The sequence below is a fragment of the Trichinella spiralis genome, assembly GCF_000181795.1.
Source record: "Trichinella spiralis strain ISS 195 chromosome Unknown Scfld4, whole genome shotgun sequence".
Lineage (NCBI taxonomy): Eukaryota > Metazoa > Nematoda > Enoplea > Trichinellida > Trichinellidae > Trichinella > Trichinella spiralis.
Window position 1 is genome coordinate 3,385,363 of NW_003526943.1, and position 15,508 is coordinate 3,400,870.

Here is a 15,508-nt window from a genome sequence, read left to right on the forward strand (position 1 = left end):
ATAATGCATGCATGCATCCAGTAGTTTGTGAAAAAATCCAACAGCCTTAATTAAATGAATTGTAGTTAAAAACAAAAAACAGATCAAAGTTAATTAATAATATTATTTTTGAATATGAAAAACAGATGTGCTGCACATTAGTAGCATTCAAAAGTTCTCCCAGTTTCAAAAGTCACGCATCTTTATTTCAAAAATAAAATTTAATAAAAATTGAAATCTAGCACGAAGCTACACAAATCTATCTATTTATGACAAATTTGTTTTGTTTAATCTGAGATTATATTAAAATAGATTTTCATTTGAAAAAAAATCAATAATGAAAACTTACTTGCAATAAATATGTTTAATATTTTTTATTTTTCATACTATACCTATGCCAATTATGGTACATTTCAAGTCAAGTTAAATGAGAATAAATCTCCAATTATTAAAGGCATACTGTATGAAACGCAGGCATGCAAAAATTAAATTTCATTTTGTAATAAATTTTGAAATATATAATTATTTTTTTTCTTAACAAATGATATGTTTATATGATTAAAAATAAAACATACCAAATAATGAAGTTGTTCCAAAATAATCTAGAACATGCATATTATAAATGAATGCATTGATGATTCAATTTGTAAATAAAATTGATTTTTTACTTCAAAAATGGAAAAAAAACAGACAAAATTTTTTCATTTTTTAGAAAGCACACAAAGAATCAAAAATGAAAAGATAAGAAAGTGAAAGAAAAGAAGAACGCAATTCATATTCAAAATAAGATTCCATAAAATCTCACCTCGTGAAGAGCCATTTAGTGGTTGTTTTCCTCTTTTTTTATTGTAATAAAGTGAAAAACTAATTTGGAATGCTTCTAATAAAGCAAAACAATATTTTCAATCAGGAAGTGACCATCACGGCTACTCTGCTCTGAAGCAGTTTGTGCGACAATTGAATGTTAGCGGCTTAGCAAGAAAGCTACGAATCAATAACAGTGCAAATGTGATTGGTCTCTTTTGACAGATGATGATTTTCAGTCTGGTTTCAATTTTCACGTGCAAATGTTTTTGAAATAAAAAAATTTTTTCCACTCATAAGCATTAGCTTACTGGAAGAATCCTAAACGACGCTTTTATGACAAAGAAAAGCAAATAAAAGCATCACTTCTTATAAATGCTTTTCCAGTTTATGTGAATTAACATTTCCTGATTTTAAACAATATTGATGTTCAAGTGAATTCTTTTATTAATAAGCCGGAAATTTTTAGTTGTATTTCAGCACTTTGGTTTATAAATACGAAGTGTGTTAAAATTAAGATTACGTCAAAAAATTGCTTTATTACATTTCAGTGAACCGATGCAGTTATTTAGAAATAATATAACATGAAAGAAAAATAAAAGGTTTAAAGTCATATACGCAGTAAATTTATTTGAATAAAAATGTAAATAGAAATCAGTAGTAATATAATAAAATTTAATAGATCATGTTTTAAAAAGCTGCTTATAAAAAGAATAACCATAACTTTTTGAAACTGATTTTAATTTTTAAAATATATTTTAATAAGATGCGTTAATTTTTTTCAGAACTGAAATAATCGTTAAAAAAGCATTACTAGTGTTATATTGTCACCACCCCTGCAAATGTTGTAGTATAAATGCCACTTTAATACCTTTTAATACCATTGCAAGTGGAGATCACTTGATTTTAAAAATAAAGGTTTGTTTGTTTTACAATTAATACTACCACTACTACTGTTGCTGCTACTACTATTACTACTAGTAATAATGCAGATATTATTAATATAATTTATAGAAATGATATAATAAAAAACAATTTGATATTTGTAAATGAATTATCTCAATAAACTGTCTAAAACGTATTCTCAGATGGGATTATTTACAATAAAGCAAAATGATAAGAAACGAATTTTAATTTTAATCGGCTTACACGATTTCATGGGGATTTTAAAAATTGTTTTATATTTATATTATATTATATTTTTTATACTTTCCATTTTGAATTAGAAACATTACAAGTGAGTAATAGTTTAAAGAATGTTTTAAAAAACTGCTAAATAAAATTGAATCATGCTCTTGCCAATCTTTTTTTAGATCATTTTTTAATTCTGAATTTGAATAAAATTCCTTGATTATATTTATTGTAAGGTTTTGCAAAAGCTCAACTGATATTTTAAAAGCACTTTAAAATGTGAACACCTAACAGTCATCATGCAAAGATTGCTGAATTTACAAAGAATTTGAATGAGCAACACTACCGCTGAAATATAAATATATTTAAGAAAAACTGTAATTTCATTTTAGATGTGCTGCTCTATGTTATTATTGGTTTATTATGCTGGTGATGAAGAGGTAGAAAATATTTCGAAAATGTTTTATACTGAATACTAAAACAATTTTATAATTATTTTAAATGCACCATCGGTGAAGTATTTTTTTAAAAAAAGCAATCTGCAGGAATTGGATTCAAACTTATTAGCGCTACTTATCGCGCTTGGTTGCTTCTTTTAAGCAATGCTAATTCATGCATCAGCAAATTCTGTTTTCACATTTTGTGCAGTTATTCTAATTTATTTCCTCTATGAATAAAGACAAGACATTATTTCTGGCAGTGATAGTTGTATCGACTTATCAGTTGCGTTGCTTATGAATATGGACATGGTATGACGTTTTTCGCCATGTCAGCAAAGCTTGAGCTCAGTGCATGCTGTGTAAAGCATACTCCTGCACCAGAAAATAAGTACTGTTCTTTCTAAAAATAACTTCACATTATTCAAAATCACATATAACAACTAATTTTCATTTTACCGCTTGATAAAATAATGACCGATTTAAAAATAAATTGCTGATTTTTTTGGATTTTTAAAGTTAAATTTTTTTATAAAAAATAAAATCTCTTACATTATAATTGTTAGTTGTAAAACAAACTAGAGGGTGATTTTCCACAGACACCCATTGAGCATAATCTGCTTCTCTTCTGCTTTGCTGACCATCAATAGATATTGGGCTTTGGACCAGTTTCACATGACCAATTTTTCCTCCACAAGTTGAAGTCAAAGTTCCATCAGTTCGACTCCAAATACGCAAATTGGCTTGCAATTGTTTGGTGAGCAATCTGCCATAAAACTCTGAAAATATTACTTTTATTGACATTTAACAATAGTTTACATCGTTTGTGAAAAAAAATTTCACCTAAACGAGCCATTGACAATTTTGAATATATGGAGATTGGTACTGGCATACCGCTGGATAGTGTTGTAATACTTTGCAAATGCCAAAATGGAGATGATGTAATTTTTGAAAATCCATTAATTAAGTTCATAAGAGTGACTTGTTTAGGCTGTAGAGCAACATCAATATTAGAGAAATAAATCACTGGCTGTTGGTACGTTAAAGATGTGGCTATAAAATTAATTGAACATTTTTAATGATAAAATTTCCTGAAATTTACTATAAAATTTATTTTATTTCAATGCCAAAGCTTTTTAAGTGAATCCATAAGGGGAATTTTACCAATGGACTGTATAGTTGTAACAGATACTTCCATGCAAACTGCCATGTGTCCTTCCCCAGTTAGTGCTGATGGCCATGTCCATGCGACTGCGTTTGCCAAGAATCTTGAAAATGTGTGAACAAACCAAAATGCAGGTTGGTCATTATTAGACATCATAATTATTCCTGTAACACTGTATTATTTAAAAATTGATTTTGAATTCTATTCTACCAACCCTTCACAGTCGATTGAGTTTTTATTCCGCTAAGATAAGGAGGTTCATCGCTATAGCCTAAAGCGCTTAAATTATTTGTCAGGGGCACCAACCAACTGTCAAGAGTAAGTGCTAAAGCGTGCCCTTGGTCTGATGTCAGTGGAGCTGCGTCATCAGTCCAAGGAACATTCATTGCGCTGGATATTTTTGCGGTAACGTATCCTGGAGCTTTATAAAATACGTACCTAAATTTACATTGAATGTTTAAGCGATTTTTTGTTATGCAATTGACTTCAATAATGCATTTTACTTTTGTAAGGTAAGCTAGTTAGTTTATTCTAAGCTTACACTAAGACGGTAATAATTTACGTTTTACTTTAGGAACAAGGTGGATCATTTTTAGTTGAAGTTAGTTAATTAATAAACAATTGATGCTAATTTTCAATTCTCATAAGATCTGGTCTTTAACAATAGTTAACCGAAGAACATTTTTCAGAATATTATTTTAAGAAAAGCATAAGAAATGCAAAAGATATCTTTCTTACAAATAAATTTTGAATTACATGTTAAAAATTTTAATTTATAGCACGATAAAAATTTAGTACCAGTCAACATTAGCGGTCGGTGTGATAGTGCAGTGAGCATCCAGAGCATGAACTTTGGTTTTCCAAAGCATTATCATTAGAAATAATAACCATTGAATCAACTGTAAATTTTTCATCATTTCGACAACAGATACGCTTGAATTTCATAATTTGAAACTTATTTATAGGCATTTTCTTTTAAAATAAATACGACAGACTTTGCTAAAACAATACCAAAATTAAAGCTTAGAGAATATGTGCAAATTTGACTTTTCAGTCTTTCGAAACTGAACTTACTAGTGAACAGAGGAACAGCACAAAAGCGAAAGCTGACTTGGGTTAAATTTATCAAAAGCTGCTTAGCGCAAATATGCAATTTATACTTCGCCAAAGCTGTTAAAACAGCCTTATCATAGGCACTAATTAATATCTTCGTGCCTTTTGCTGATGGCAAAGAATACTTATTTTTGCAAATTGTGAATCTACTTCGATCAACGAATTGTTCTTAGTAAATTCATATCTAATAATAATCAATGAATTTTCCACTTGTATTAAACATTAAGTGTTGTTTTTACGCTATTTTTTTCTTTTTTAAAATAAAGGTGAAAAAAGGAAACTTTTTTAAAAGAAAGATAACCTCTTTAAGGTTATTTATAACAAATAAAAGTTTTAATTGCATGTTTATAAATACGCAAAGTTTGTTAATACACAACATAGGTCTATACTTTATGCTTTTCTTTAAATTAATTTAAATCAATCAAATTTATTTCGTTTTGATATTTTTATATTTAAATGCTTATGGGGTTTTAGAGACATTAATTTTAACGCGTTGTTTAAATGAAGTTTTTAAATATTCTACTTCTGTTAATTGTTACGTAACAGAGCATTACATAAAATGAACAAATATATCCTACAGTCTTTTATTAAATTAAAAAAAGTCTGAAAAGTATATTTAATAGTAATATAGTATTTAATTTTAAAATGCTGTATATTATAATAAGCAAGCGTCAGTTACAAGAAAATCATTCATAAAAATGTTTTTATTCACATAGTTTCAAGGTCAAAAATTTTTTAATAAATTGAAGCATTATTATTTATTTTAAAGATTGGCTTTCACCATGTGCAAGTTCTTTTTATTATTTTCCAACTGTAGAAGCAATTTTGTTCAAAAATTTAATTTCTATCATAACTTTTTATTCTTTAAAATGATTTTCAAGTGATTGTATGCAAATGCTTTTCATTTACATATACAACTTGAAATTTTTTGGTTACATTTGTCAGAATAGTTTATTAAAAATTTTTATAGCTTTAAAAATTAAATATTTATAAGCGTTAAAAATTATTTCATTATTCTCAGTTTTATTCTAAAGTTTATTTGGATTTAAATTTATTTGCACTTCTAAAATTTGATTATTTTTATAGATTGTTTTAGCTACAGTTTGAAAAAAAGAACAACAAATTGATTTATGTAGAAATTGATCACATCAAAGACAGTTTTTATTTGCCAATAATATCAATAGAAATCAAAAATTTACATATTATAAAATTAATTAATTAATTAATTAATTGAATTGAAATGCAGGTGGTTAAATGAAAATTACCATATTTCACTACATACCATACTGTACACTAGAAAACTTTCTGTTTAGAATTTGTGATTGGTGAGTTGACATAATTTCTTAAATAAATGAAACACTTTCATGCTGCAATGCAGAAAACTGATTTTCATTGATTTTTATATGCTCAATTGTACATTCTCTCACTAAAAGTATTAAATTTTACTTACTGCATTTTACTTATTTCTTAATTTATAAAGCAAAAATGCAATTATTTTAAGTGATGAATTAGCATATTTGATAAGATTTATTAAGTAAACTATTGTAAAATAAATTAAAACAGATGTTTTTTTGCTTTTGCAATGCATTTGCAATGTTTTTATTTGGTTGTATGTAAAATATTTTATATTATTTTTTGAAATGATATATGACATTTCAAAATTTTGCATAATTTTTTTTAAAAAACTGGTCGAAAATATTATCTGCTCAAAGAAAATGTTAATCTAAATATTCTCTTGTAATCTTATTCTTACTTCTCTTGTAAAAATGAAATTATACAAATTTAAATTTGTCTATTATGAACATTTATTTGTATGAACGGATGTATATAAACATTTATAACTTACAATGATTCTGTTCAGAAGTGCAATTAATGTATTGGACACCAACATGAAACTGCTATTATGTAGCTTAAAATATTTTGCATTAATAATTTTCTTAAATAATGAATGCATATTTATTTTATAAAGCACTACAAAAATAAATTATGGCAGTCATTTTAGCAACATTTTCCACTTGTATCATACGGGCAAGGAATAATGTTTGCTGCTATGGTAGAGAAAATTGTAGAAAGTTGGAACTGTTGAAGACAAATTGCTGCGCCTGCTGCACTTAACATTTCTTTACGCTAAAGTTATTGAAAAATTATGTTCAAGTCGTAAAATGGAATATTTTGATGGACTTTATCATTCATTGCAATACTTAGTAATTACTTAGTAATTAAATGATGTATTTTCATTTAGACTTGATTATGTAATTCAAACAATTATACTTTTAATATAATGCTTAATGTTATTCATTTCATAATAATAAATTAAAATATTTTTAAAACGTACAGTATATTTGTTGGTTGTAAAGCAAAACGTAGGTTGATTTTCTACAACTATCCACTGTGACTGATCATTCACTCTTGTAGCCTGCTGGGTACCAACTAATATTGGACTTTTTACAACTTTGACAAAGCCAATTCTTCCACCGCATGTTGTAGTTAAGGTTCCATCAGTTTTAGCCCAAATACGTATATTTGCCTGTAGCCTTGTTACAAGTAATTTGCTATACATTTCTAAAAAACGGCATTTTGATATGAGCACTGTTTTGCTACAAGTTACGAATAACACAAACCAAGTCGACTGTCAAACATTTTTGCATAAATGTTTATTGGTACTGATGTTTTTTGAGTTGTTATGGTTTGCAAATCCCAAAACATGGGAGTCTGAACTTCTATATTTCCTTCAAGGAGCTGCATTAATTCTTGCTGCTCCGTTTGAACAGTTTCGTTCATGGAGTAAAAGAAGATTAATGGTTGTTGATATGAAAGGGATGTTGCTATAGCAAAATAATTATAATTAGTAATTGTTTTGAATTGCTACTAATAGAAACAATGCAATAGAGCTGTGAAACACAAATAATGTCAATCTGTTATTTACTTGTTTATTTCATATTGAAACCTACCTATTGAAGCAATATCTGACTCAGATATTTGCATGCATAAACCCATTTGTCCCTGACTTGTTAGTGTTTGTGGCCACACCCATCCTACACCGTTTTCCAGAAAACCGTCCATCGTATAAACAAGGTAAAAAGCTTCATCTATTGTTTCTGAATTTGTTAACATGAGTATTCCTGTAATTTTATCCTGATATATTAAAGTGTCTTTTAGATATTTCAGTTGAAAGATTCTTTGAAAATACCTTTTGAAGTTGAGTGTGTACTCATGCCCGTCATTGAAGGTGGGTTATTATTGTAACCAAAACCGCTGAGATTTTCAGACATTGGTTCAATCCATCCTTCAAGGGTTTCAACTAATGAATTGTTTTCTTTTGATGTCAATGGCGCTTTATCGGCTGTCCAAGTAAAAGTAGTTGCACTGATTATTTGTGCTATAGTTTTTTTCGGCAATTTGTAGAAAAGAAACCTGCAAATTTATTTTGTATAACATATACATAGAACACTTTTAAAATTCGTTAAAATAAACTAGCATTTAGACACTCTCATATTATATATATATAACTTTCATGCTAGATTTAGGAAATAAAACTTTTATATTTTCTTCATATTCAAATGATGAAAAAGCATTTCAGAGTGTGCATACCAATCTACAGCTTTACCAAGAGCTTTGCATTCAGCTGTTGCATTTGTTGCCTTTCCTGCTGTTGCTTTTACCAAAATGAATACAGATATAAGAAAAAGAATAAGGTGTTGAGGTTTTATGAGACTCATCTCAAAGCAGTATTATATAAGATAAATTTTATTTTCAACGTAATTTATATAAAATTTGTATTGCCACAGACGCAGATGTTAATTGATGAAGCATGGCTTTGCAGTATAAAATTTTCACGTGAACGACTATCAAAGCAAACTGTAATCCTTCACCCCAAGATTTCCATTAAAAGTGCAAAAACTGCTAATAATATAAATTCAGTCAAGAATGAATAAAACCTTTTAGTTTAAACATTACAAAATCATCAAAAAATTCACTATATGAAATATAATTTAAATATAGATAACAATTTTTTACGCTATCTTGCCTAACGTTATGTAAGATATTAATCAATTAATAACGTATTTAATGTAAAAAATATATGTATTAATGAATAATTTATAATAATATTATCGGCATTTTTGTTTTGTCGTTCTTTTATAAAGCTTACGCTGCGTTTTCTCTCTCCAAGGGACTTCACTGCTTTCCATGGTGTAAATTCACTTTCATTCACCAATACTGTAAAAATTCATGACCATGATATCTTATAATTTTTATATAATTTACAGAAAGTGAACAACTAAAAATTATTGTATTTTTGTGTTTTTATATTCATCTTTTATTTGCTTTAAATATTCTAAATGTAGCAATTTGTGACTGAATGTAGCTTTGAATTATTTTTATCTAAAATTTTAAAAATGCATTGCCCTTTAAAAGCATAGGTTCAGCTGGGCATCATGCGATGAATTCATTCAAAATAGGGTTGCATTTTTCATGAAATGAAATCTGCAATTTACTTTCCGTTACTACAAAATGTTTGTTTGGTGTGTGATGCTATTTATGAAATATTATTAGCAACAGCTTCACATATCAATAAATAATATACAAGTGTAAATGTCAATTATTATTACCTCCAAATAATGCATTGAATAATACAAACCATGTGGTTACTAAAAATTAGAATACTTATAATTTTTTTAATATTTTATAAATAAATTTTATTTTATTAAATCTGATTTTATGAATAAATACATAAGTGATCTATATGAATATTATGTGAATAACAAAAAATGAATTATAAACTTCAAAAAATTATAAAGTTGCAACGCATGATTTTATATAATGATTGGTGTTTGCTATTATATGTGACTAAAACATCAGTATTATAAAATTATAATAAGCATTATTATAATAGCAAATATGATTTATGTTAATTACATGCATTAATTTGTGTTTTTTTGAACTTTAAAACTCAGAAACTTCAGCTATATTTCATTATTGATATTTATTATGCTTTTCTCGCTGTATTGCTATGCTTTACTTCATCTATTCATTTCAGCTTATTTGTATTTTTTAGGACTTCTCTGTGTTATAATTTACTTCAGCACCTTTATGTTGAAATATATTTCATTATTTAATAATTTCTAATAGTAAATTTTATTTAGAGTTTATTTGCAGTTCAGTATATTTATAACAATAAAAACTGAAAAAAATAGTTTAAAATCGTAATATAAAGTGAATTTTTTTAATCTATAAAAATTTTTTAAACAAAGATTTTCAACATATAATGATATGTTGCTTTTGTATCTAAGAGGAAATTTCAACAAATACTGTTAGGTACCGCTAGTCATACTCTATAAACTGCACATTATTGAACCTATGTGAATAAAAGTATGAAAACCTATCTTTATGTAGTATTATATATTGTAAAAGCTTATGTCAAATTTATACCATGCTAGAGTAGCGTTGAAGTAATTAGCTAGTTGATTAAATTGTTGAAATGTTACAGAAGCTAAAATTTTTATAAAAAGATTGCTACAGGTATTTCAAATTTTCTGGTTTAGTTTCTACAAATTATCTTTGTGGAAAATGTGCGAGTATCATATACATGATATTGTACATAAATTTATGCACTGTATAAAAATACTATGCAACAAAGAAAAATATGGTAAAAGCTCAAACAATTTTAATTTATCATATCTAAAATCAGTGCAATTCGCAGTCATGCATGTTTTGAGTTGTTTTTGTTTTTAGACTGAAATTATTTGATTAGAGAGTCTGTCTTTTATTAATTAAGAAATTTATGCTATGGATGTACAGGACCTGTTTCCACTATTTATAAATTGTACTTATTAAAATGTCAATATACTGATTAATCATTTGTAAACAATATTTTATGTGCCTAAATAATATGAATGCTTGACATTTTATAAATTTCTACATTATTCATTTTTGATAAAATACTTTCATCTTTCATTGCATTTGTAAAATTTTATTGCATAAAAGTAGTTTGCATTTATTAACTAAAATTACACTTTACATGAAGTTATCTTTCTTACTTTAAATATTTCAAGTACTTCATTTCCAAAATATTTTGGAATACTATTATTAAAAATTTTTTAGCATTTTTTTATGAAGCAATTTTTCAGACATAAGCAGAAGCATAAATCAGATAATTAAATAGGTAGCAAATCTGAAATTCTCATTCTGATTTTTTGCATTATATTCATCTACATAAGTTATAAATATTATACATAATGTATGGTTCATGCCATCCATATAGTATAAATAATACACGGTAATACTGATGCTAAAATAATAATAAATGAAGACAAATTATATATTGTAATGAAATTATGCCGTACTTTGGATTTGTGAACATCTGAGCATAGACTTTACAGCTAAATATCTTTTATAATTTTTCCAAGTATGAAAATTTTCTCCTAAATAAATAATAATTAGATTAAACAGTAGCATATTAGCAATTTGAGGTGGTGACAAATCAAAAATCAGAAATCAAATGCAAAAAGAAAATGGCATATAACACGATATGAAGCTAAAATATTTCCGTCTTATATTAGACACAAAAATCTAATTGCTAAACAGTCTGCTGCTCATTTCTCTCTATTTGCAGCTACTTATTTATTTTTCATAGATGGATTAATTTCATCCATTTTTGTTAAAACAATAAAGCAATGCGATTTACTTTCTCGTTTATTATCTGATTAACAAAAGGGCAGTCAAAATATTAAATAGTAAAACAGAAAATTAATTAAACAGTAAATTTAGAATTCATTTAATGTAATTCATTTAAAATTGTTATATTTTATAGTTTATTTCTATTTGATAATTTTTTTGCAATGGTATTTGTTTTTAAATGTAGATGTATTGACTGTTCTAAGAATAAGAATTGAACACTTTCATAGCAGTTATTTATGATTGAAAGAGCGTTTATTGATATCATAGATTTAAGACGTGTTTTGTGCATTTATGTTCTAAGATATGAATAAAAATTAAGTTTATAATAAAAATGGAGTGATCTGTGAATTTTTCATTTTTGAAAATCAAAGCCATTTTCAGTAAAAATTATCAAAAAATCAAAAAAGTGAAATCATGATCACTTATTTTATTATGAAATTTCTTTTAGAAAGTGCAATTCATTCATTTTAGCAAACGCAAAGCTATTATTAATATATTTAAAGTAAGAAATTTGTATTATATTTTCATTGTTGAAAGCTATTCTTCTATTAGCTGTATGGGCAAGGAATAAAATTTGCAGCAGAAGTAGCAAACAAATTGCTGACTACTTGTTGAGTAATGCATGTAGCACTTCCAGCTACTGTTCTCTGTTTAGTCTAAATTAAAATAAAGTTATAAGATAAAATTTAACAATCATACAATATGACTATATTTACAATCCATCTTACTTAAAAAGTATATAACAGCTTTAGCTAATAACTTCAACTTTTAATGAATTTACTATTTATAAATGAACTAAAATTAATAAATATCATGTAGTTTAACTGTTGAGCAATATTTTATAACATATTTGAGTTTTCATAATTTGTAATTAATATTTATAAATAATGAATTGACAAGTTAATGCACATGCGTATAACTATTAATGTGCATGAAGCAACTTACAGAGTAACCATTTGTTGTAAAGCAGAACACAGGTTTGTCATCTATAACTGCCCATTGAGATTTGTCTTTGCTTCTATCATTTTGGGTGCCATCAATGGTTACTGGGCTTTTGACAACTTTGACGAAACCAATTTTCCCACCACATGTTGTTTGGAGTGTATTATCTGTTACAGCCCAGATGCGCATATTGACTACCATAACTTTAGCGAGGAAGCTACCATACATTTCTAAACATAACATATTAAAATAGATTTATTTTTTTAGTGCATTCTTTTACCTAATCGGGATGAAGATGTTTTGGAATATACAACTGTTGAGAGTGCAGAATTTAGGGTTGTAATAGTTTGCTGGTTCCAGAGTGGTGGTGTTATTGTTGGCAGGCTCCCATCAATCAATGATGTTAAATCAGCAAATTCCGTTGCCTTTTCTGATGAGACTTGACCAAAATAAATTACTACTTCCTGATATTGAAGTGCAGGAACTGAAATATGTTTTAAATGTTAGTGCTGCTTTAAAACCATTCTGATTACTTTCATATCTTTATTTATACCAGAAAGAGTTTATATTCAGTTACTGTCATTTATTTATTTTAAAATGTTCAACTAATGTAATGTAGAAATGATTTAAAAAATACCTATTAGTGGCACATTATCTTCAGATATGCTTAAACAAAGAGCCATGTGACCTTCTGAAGTAAACTTTGAGGGCCATGACCAGGCAACGCTGTTTGGAAATGCTCGTTCAAAAGTGTGCAGTAACCAAAATCCATCCGTAGTTTCATTTCCAAACATTAAAATACCTAAAATTAATATGTCACGTCAAAATTTAAAGGTATTTGTAGTTCATACCTTTAGATGAAGTAGTCTGAGATGTAATCGTAGATTTTGGAGGCGTGTTGCTATAGCCAAGAGCTGTCATGTCATCAAGTATTGGCCCCATCCATTCAGCAAGCGTTTGAACCAAAGCGTGGCCGGAATCGGTGTTCATATTTGCTCCATCATTTGCCCAACCAGCATTAGCTGGAGAAATTATCTTAGCCTTTAATAGACCTACAGGTTTAAAAAGTAAAAACCTAAAATAAAAATGACGTGAAAACATTTTCTGCTTCATTTTATATAACTCATTTTCATTTCATAACTTATTTTGCAGAAATTTAATAGTTCATTAGAATAGCATTATCCAAAAAATCCAAAAAAATACTTTTCAATGCAATTATCAAATATGACTACATTCATTAAACTTTTAAATTTTTCAAACAAAATTGTTTTTGCACATGTGAAATATAATTCATACTACAGTCGAACTTGGTTAAGTGCACATAGAATTTGGCAAGAATTTCCATGCACTTATCCAAGTTGTGCACTCATCCATAGTTTGGAATTATGCAGGGTAATTGAAAGGAAAAATAACTGCACATGTACAAATAGGTTTAATGCAAAAAAATGTCCATTTATTTTAAGTAAAATAGTCAGAAATGTAAGATTGAATTATATTTTACCATATCATTATTACTGTGTACCAGCATTATTAGCTGATCTTCAATTTAGTCTAGGTTTGTCTGATTTATGTTGATGGTCCTAAAAATATGACTGAATTGTCACCAGATCTGCGACACTTCTTTATGAGTAACTGGTATGACTTTGGCGTAGTTCACCTTTTCTATAATACGCGTGCTTATTCTGATATAAGGAGCAATAAACTTTGCTGAGTATCAATAGTTGTTATAGCTGATGATAGACATAAAGCGACCAGGAAAGAACCTATTGTGCACTTAAGGACTATATTTTGCGAAAAGTAAATCTGGTGGACCTCAGCAAAACGATGCATTTAACCAAGTTGTGCACTTATTCAAATGTGCACTTATCCATTATTTTACCGTATAAGAGGGAATTTTGTTAGGCCAGAAATTTGTGCACTTAAGGGAAAAGTGCGCTTAATCAAGTTCGACTGTATTACTATTAAGTAATAAAATAATTCTTGAAAATATGCACAAAAATTTATTACTTGAATAATCGTTGTGTATTTTTGATATGCATCATATTTCATATTATACTTTATGCAGAATGAACAAAAATGCTGCATTTTAAAAAGTTTTTAGTGCAAATGAGATATTTTAATCAGTTTAAAATGAAAATTTGATCAATATTTCTTGAAAATCATTCATTCATCAATTATTTAAAAATATAACTGACTTTATAAATTCATTTGCATTCAGCAAGCTTTTGCTGCATGGTAATGTTTTAAAATGCTCATTTATGAATTTCTTTTAAAAATATTTATTAAATGCTGAAAAATACGCTTTTCCACTTACCATTCTGTATCATCTGTAGCAGTTCTGCATGTACAGTTAGCTGCATGAATTTGCAAACAGTTGTGCAAGATGACCCAGAAAGCACTAAGAAAAATGTATATTCGCATAACTGAATATAACTGAAGTTTAGTAATTTTTCAGAATTTTAATTCTTATATAAAACCATATTCGTGTATTCATTTTTATTATTACTAAAGCTATTCTGTTACATTACAATGATGATATTGACTTACCTTATCAGAGTTAGATATTATTTAAACAATAAACATGGCAAGGTAGAATGAAATAAATACATTCACATAGATACAGAAAGGTGTATTTGATACTTTATGTGTGCTCATAAAATAGCAGCACAAAAGCAAGAACATAATGCAATTCAATTACTTTTGAGTTATGCTGAATGCGTTGAAGATGTGATAAAAAAAATAGGACTACGAGAATACGCAAAATATGATAAAATTATATTTGCATAGACACATCAAAGGCTGATACGCGTGCTTTCTGCAACCGCCAAGGACAATAGCACAGCGAAGCACTGCAATGCATTGCTTTGATTTAATTATTCTTAGATATTCATTTCTTTTTATAGCATTTTATTATTTGTTAAATAATGCTTTACTTAGATGAATTTTGTATCACTTGGAGCAGCAATATAGTACTGATTTCCCCCAATGAACTCAGCCTACTTTTTCTCGTCTGAATTTCATTGGTTGTCAGTCTGATAGGATTAGGCTGATAAATCACTATGCAAATTCATAACTGAATACCATGCTTCATTTCAATGAAATTTAGTTACGTGCATCAAAGCAGCAACCATTGAAATTCACTGCAAAACTGTAGGCAGAGTTCATTGGGGAAATTGCGTCTACCCAAAAATTGTATAGTTTAGTTCATTTTCAACTAAGATATCTTAAATTAGGCTAAAAAATAAGTCTGAAATCAAAA

The 15,508-nt window shown here is 27.6% G+C and overlaps 2 protein-coding genes across 2 annotated transcripts; both read right to left on the reverse strand.

Moving 5' to 3' along the window:
• Positions 1-2,646: 2,646 nt before the first annotated feature.
• Tsp_00875 (deoxyribonuclease II family protein) lies at positions 2,647-8,348 on the reverse strand. The gene is made up of 12 exons (XM_003376601.1): positions 8,221-8,348; positions 7,820-8,043; positions 7,581-7,751; positions 7,251-7,454; positions 6,965-7,191; positions 6,476-6,538; positions 4,315-4,415; positions 3,731-3,954; positions 3,516-3,680; positions 3,246-3,404; positions 2,904-3,130; positions 2,647-2,754 (listed from the first exon to the last, which is right to left on the reverse strand). Exons 1-12 carry the CDS (start codon positions 8,346-8,348, stop codon positions 2,647-2,649), a joined length of 2,001 nt encoding a protein of 666 aa, XP_003376649.1.
• Positions 8,349-11,719: 3,371 nt separating this feature from the next.
• Positions 11,720-14,683, reverse strand: Tsp_00874 (deoxyribonuclease II family protein). The gene is made up of 6 exons (XM_003376602.1): positions 14,564-14,683; positions 13,101-13,324; positions 12,887-13,051; positions 12,530-12,733; positions 12,253-12,479; positions 11,720-11,963 (listed from the first exon to the last, which is right to left on the reverse strand). Exons 1-6 carry the CDS (start codon positions 14,668-14,670, stop codon positions 11,856-11,858), a joined length of 1,035 nt encoding a protein of 344 aa, XP_003376650.1. The 5' UTR covers positions 14,671-14,683; the 3' UTR covers positions 11,720-11,855.
• Positions 14,684-15,508: the final 825 nt, after the last annotated feature.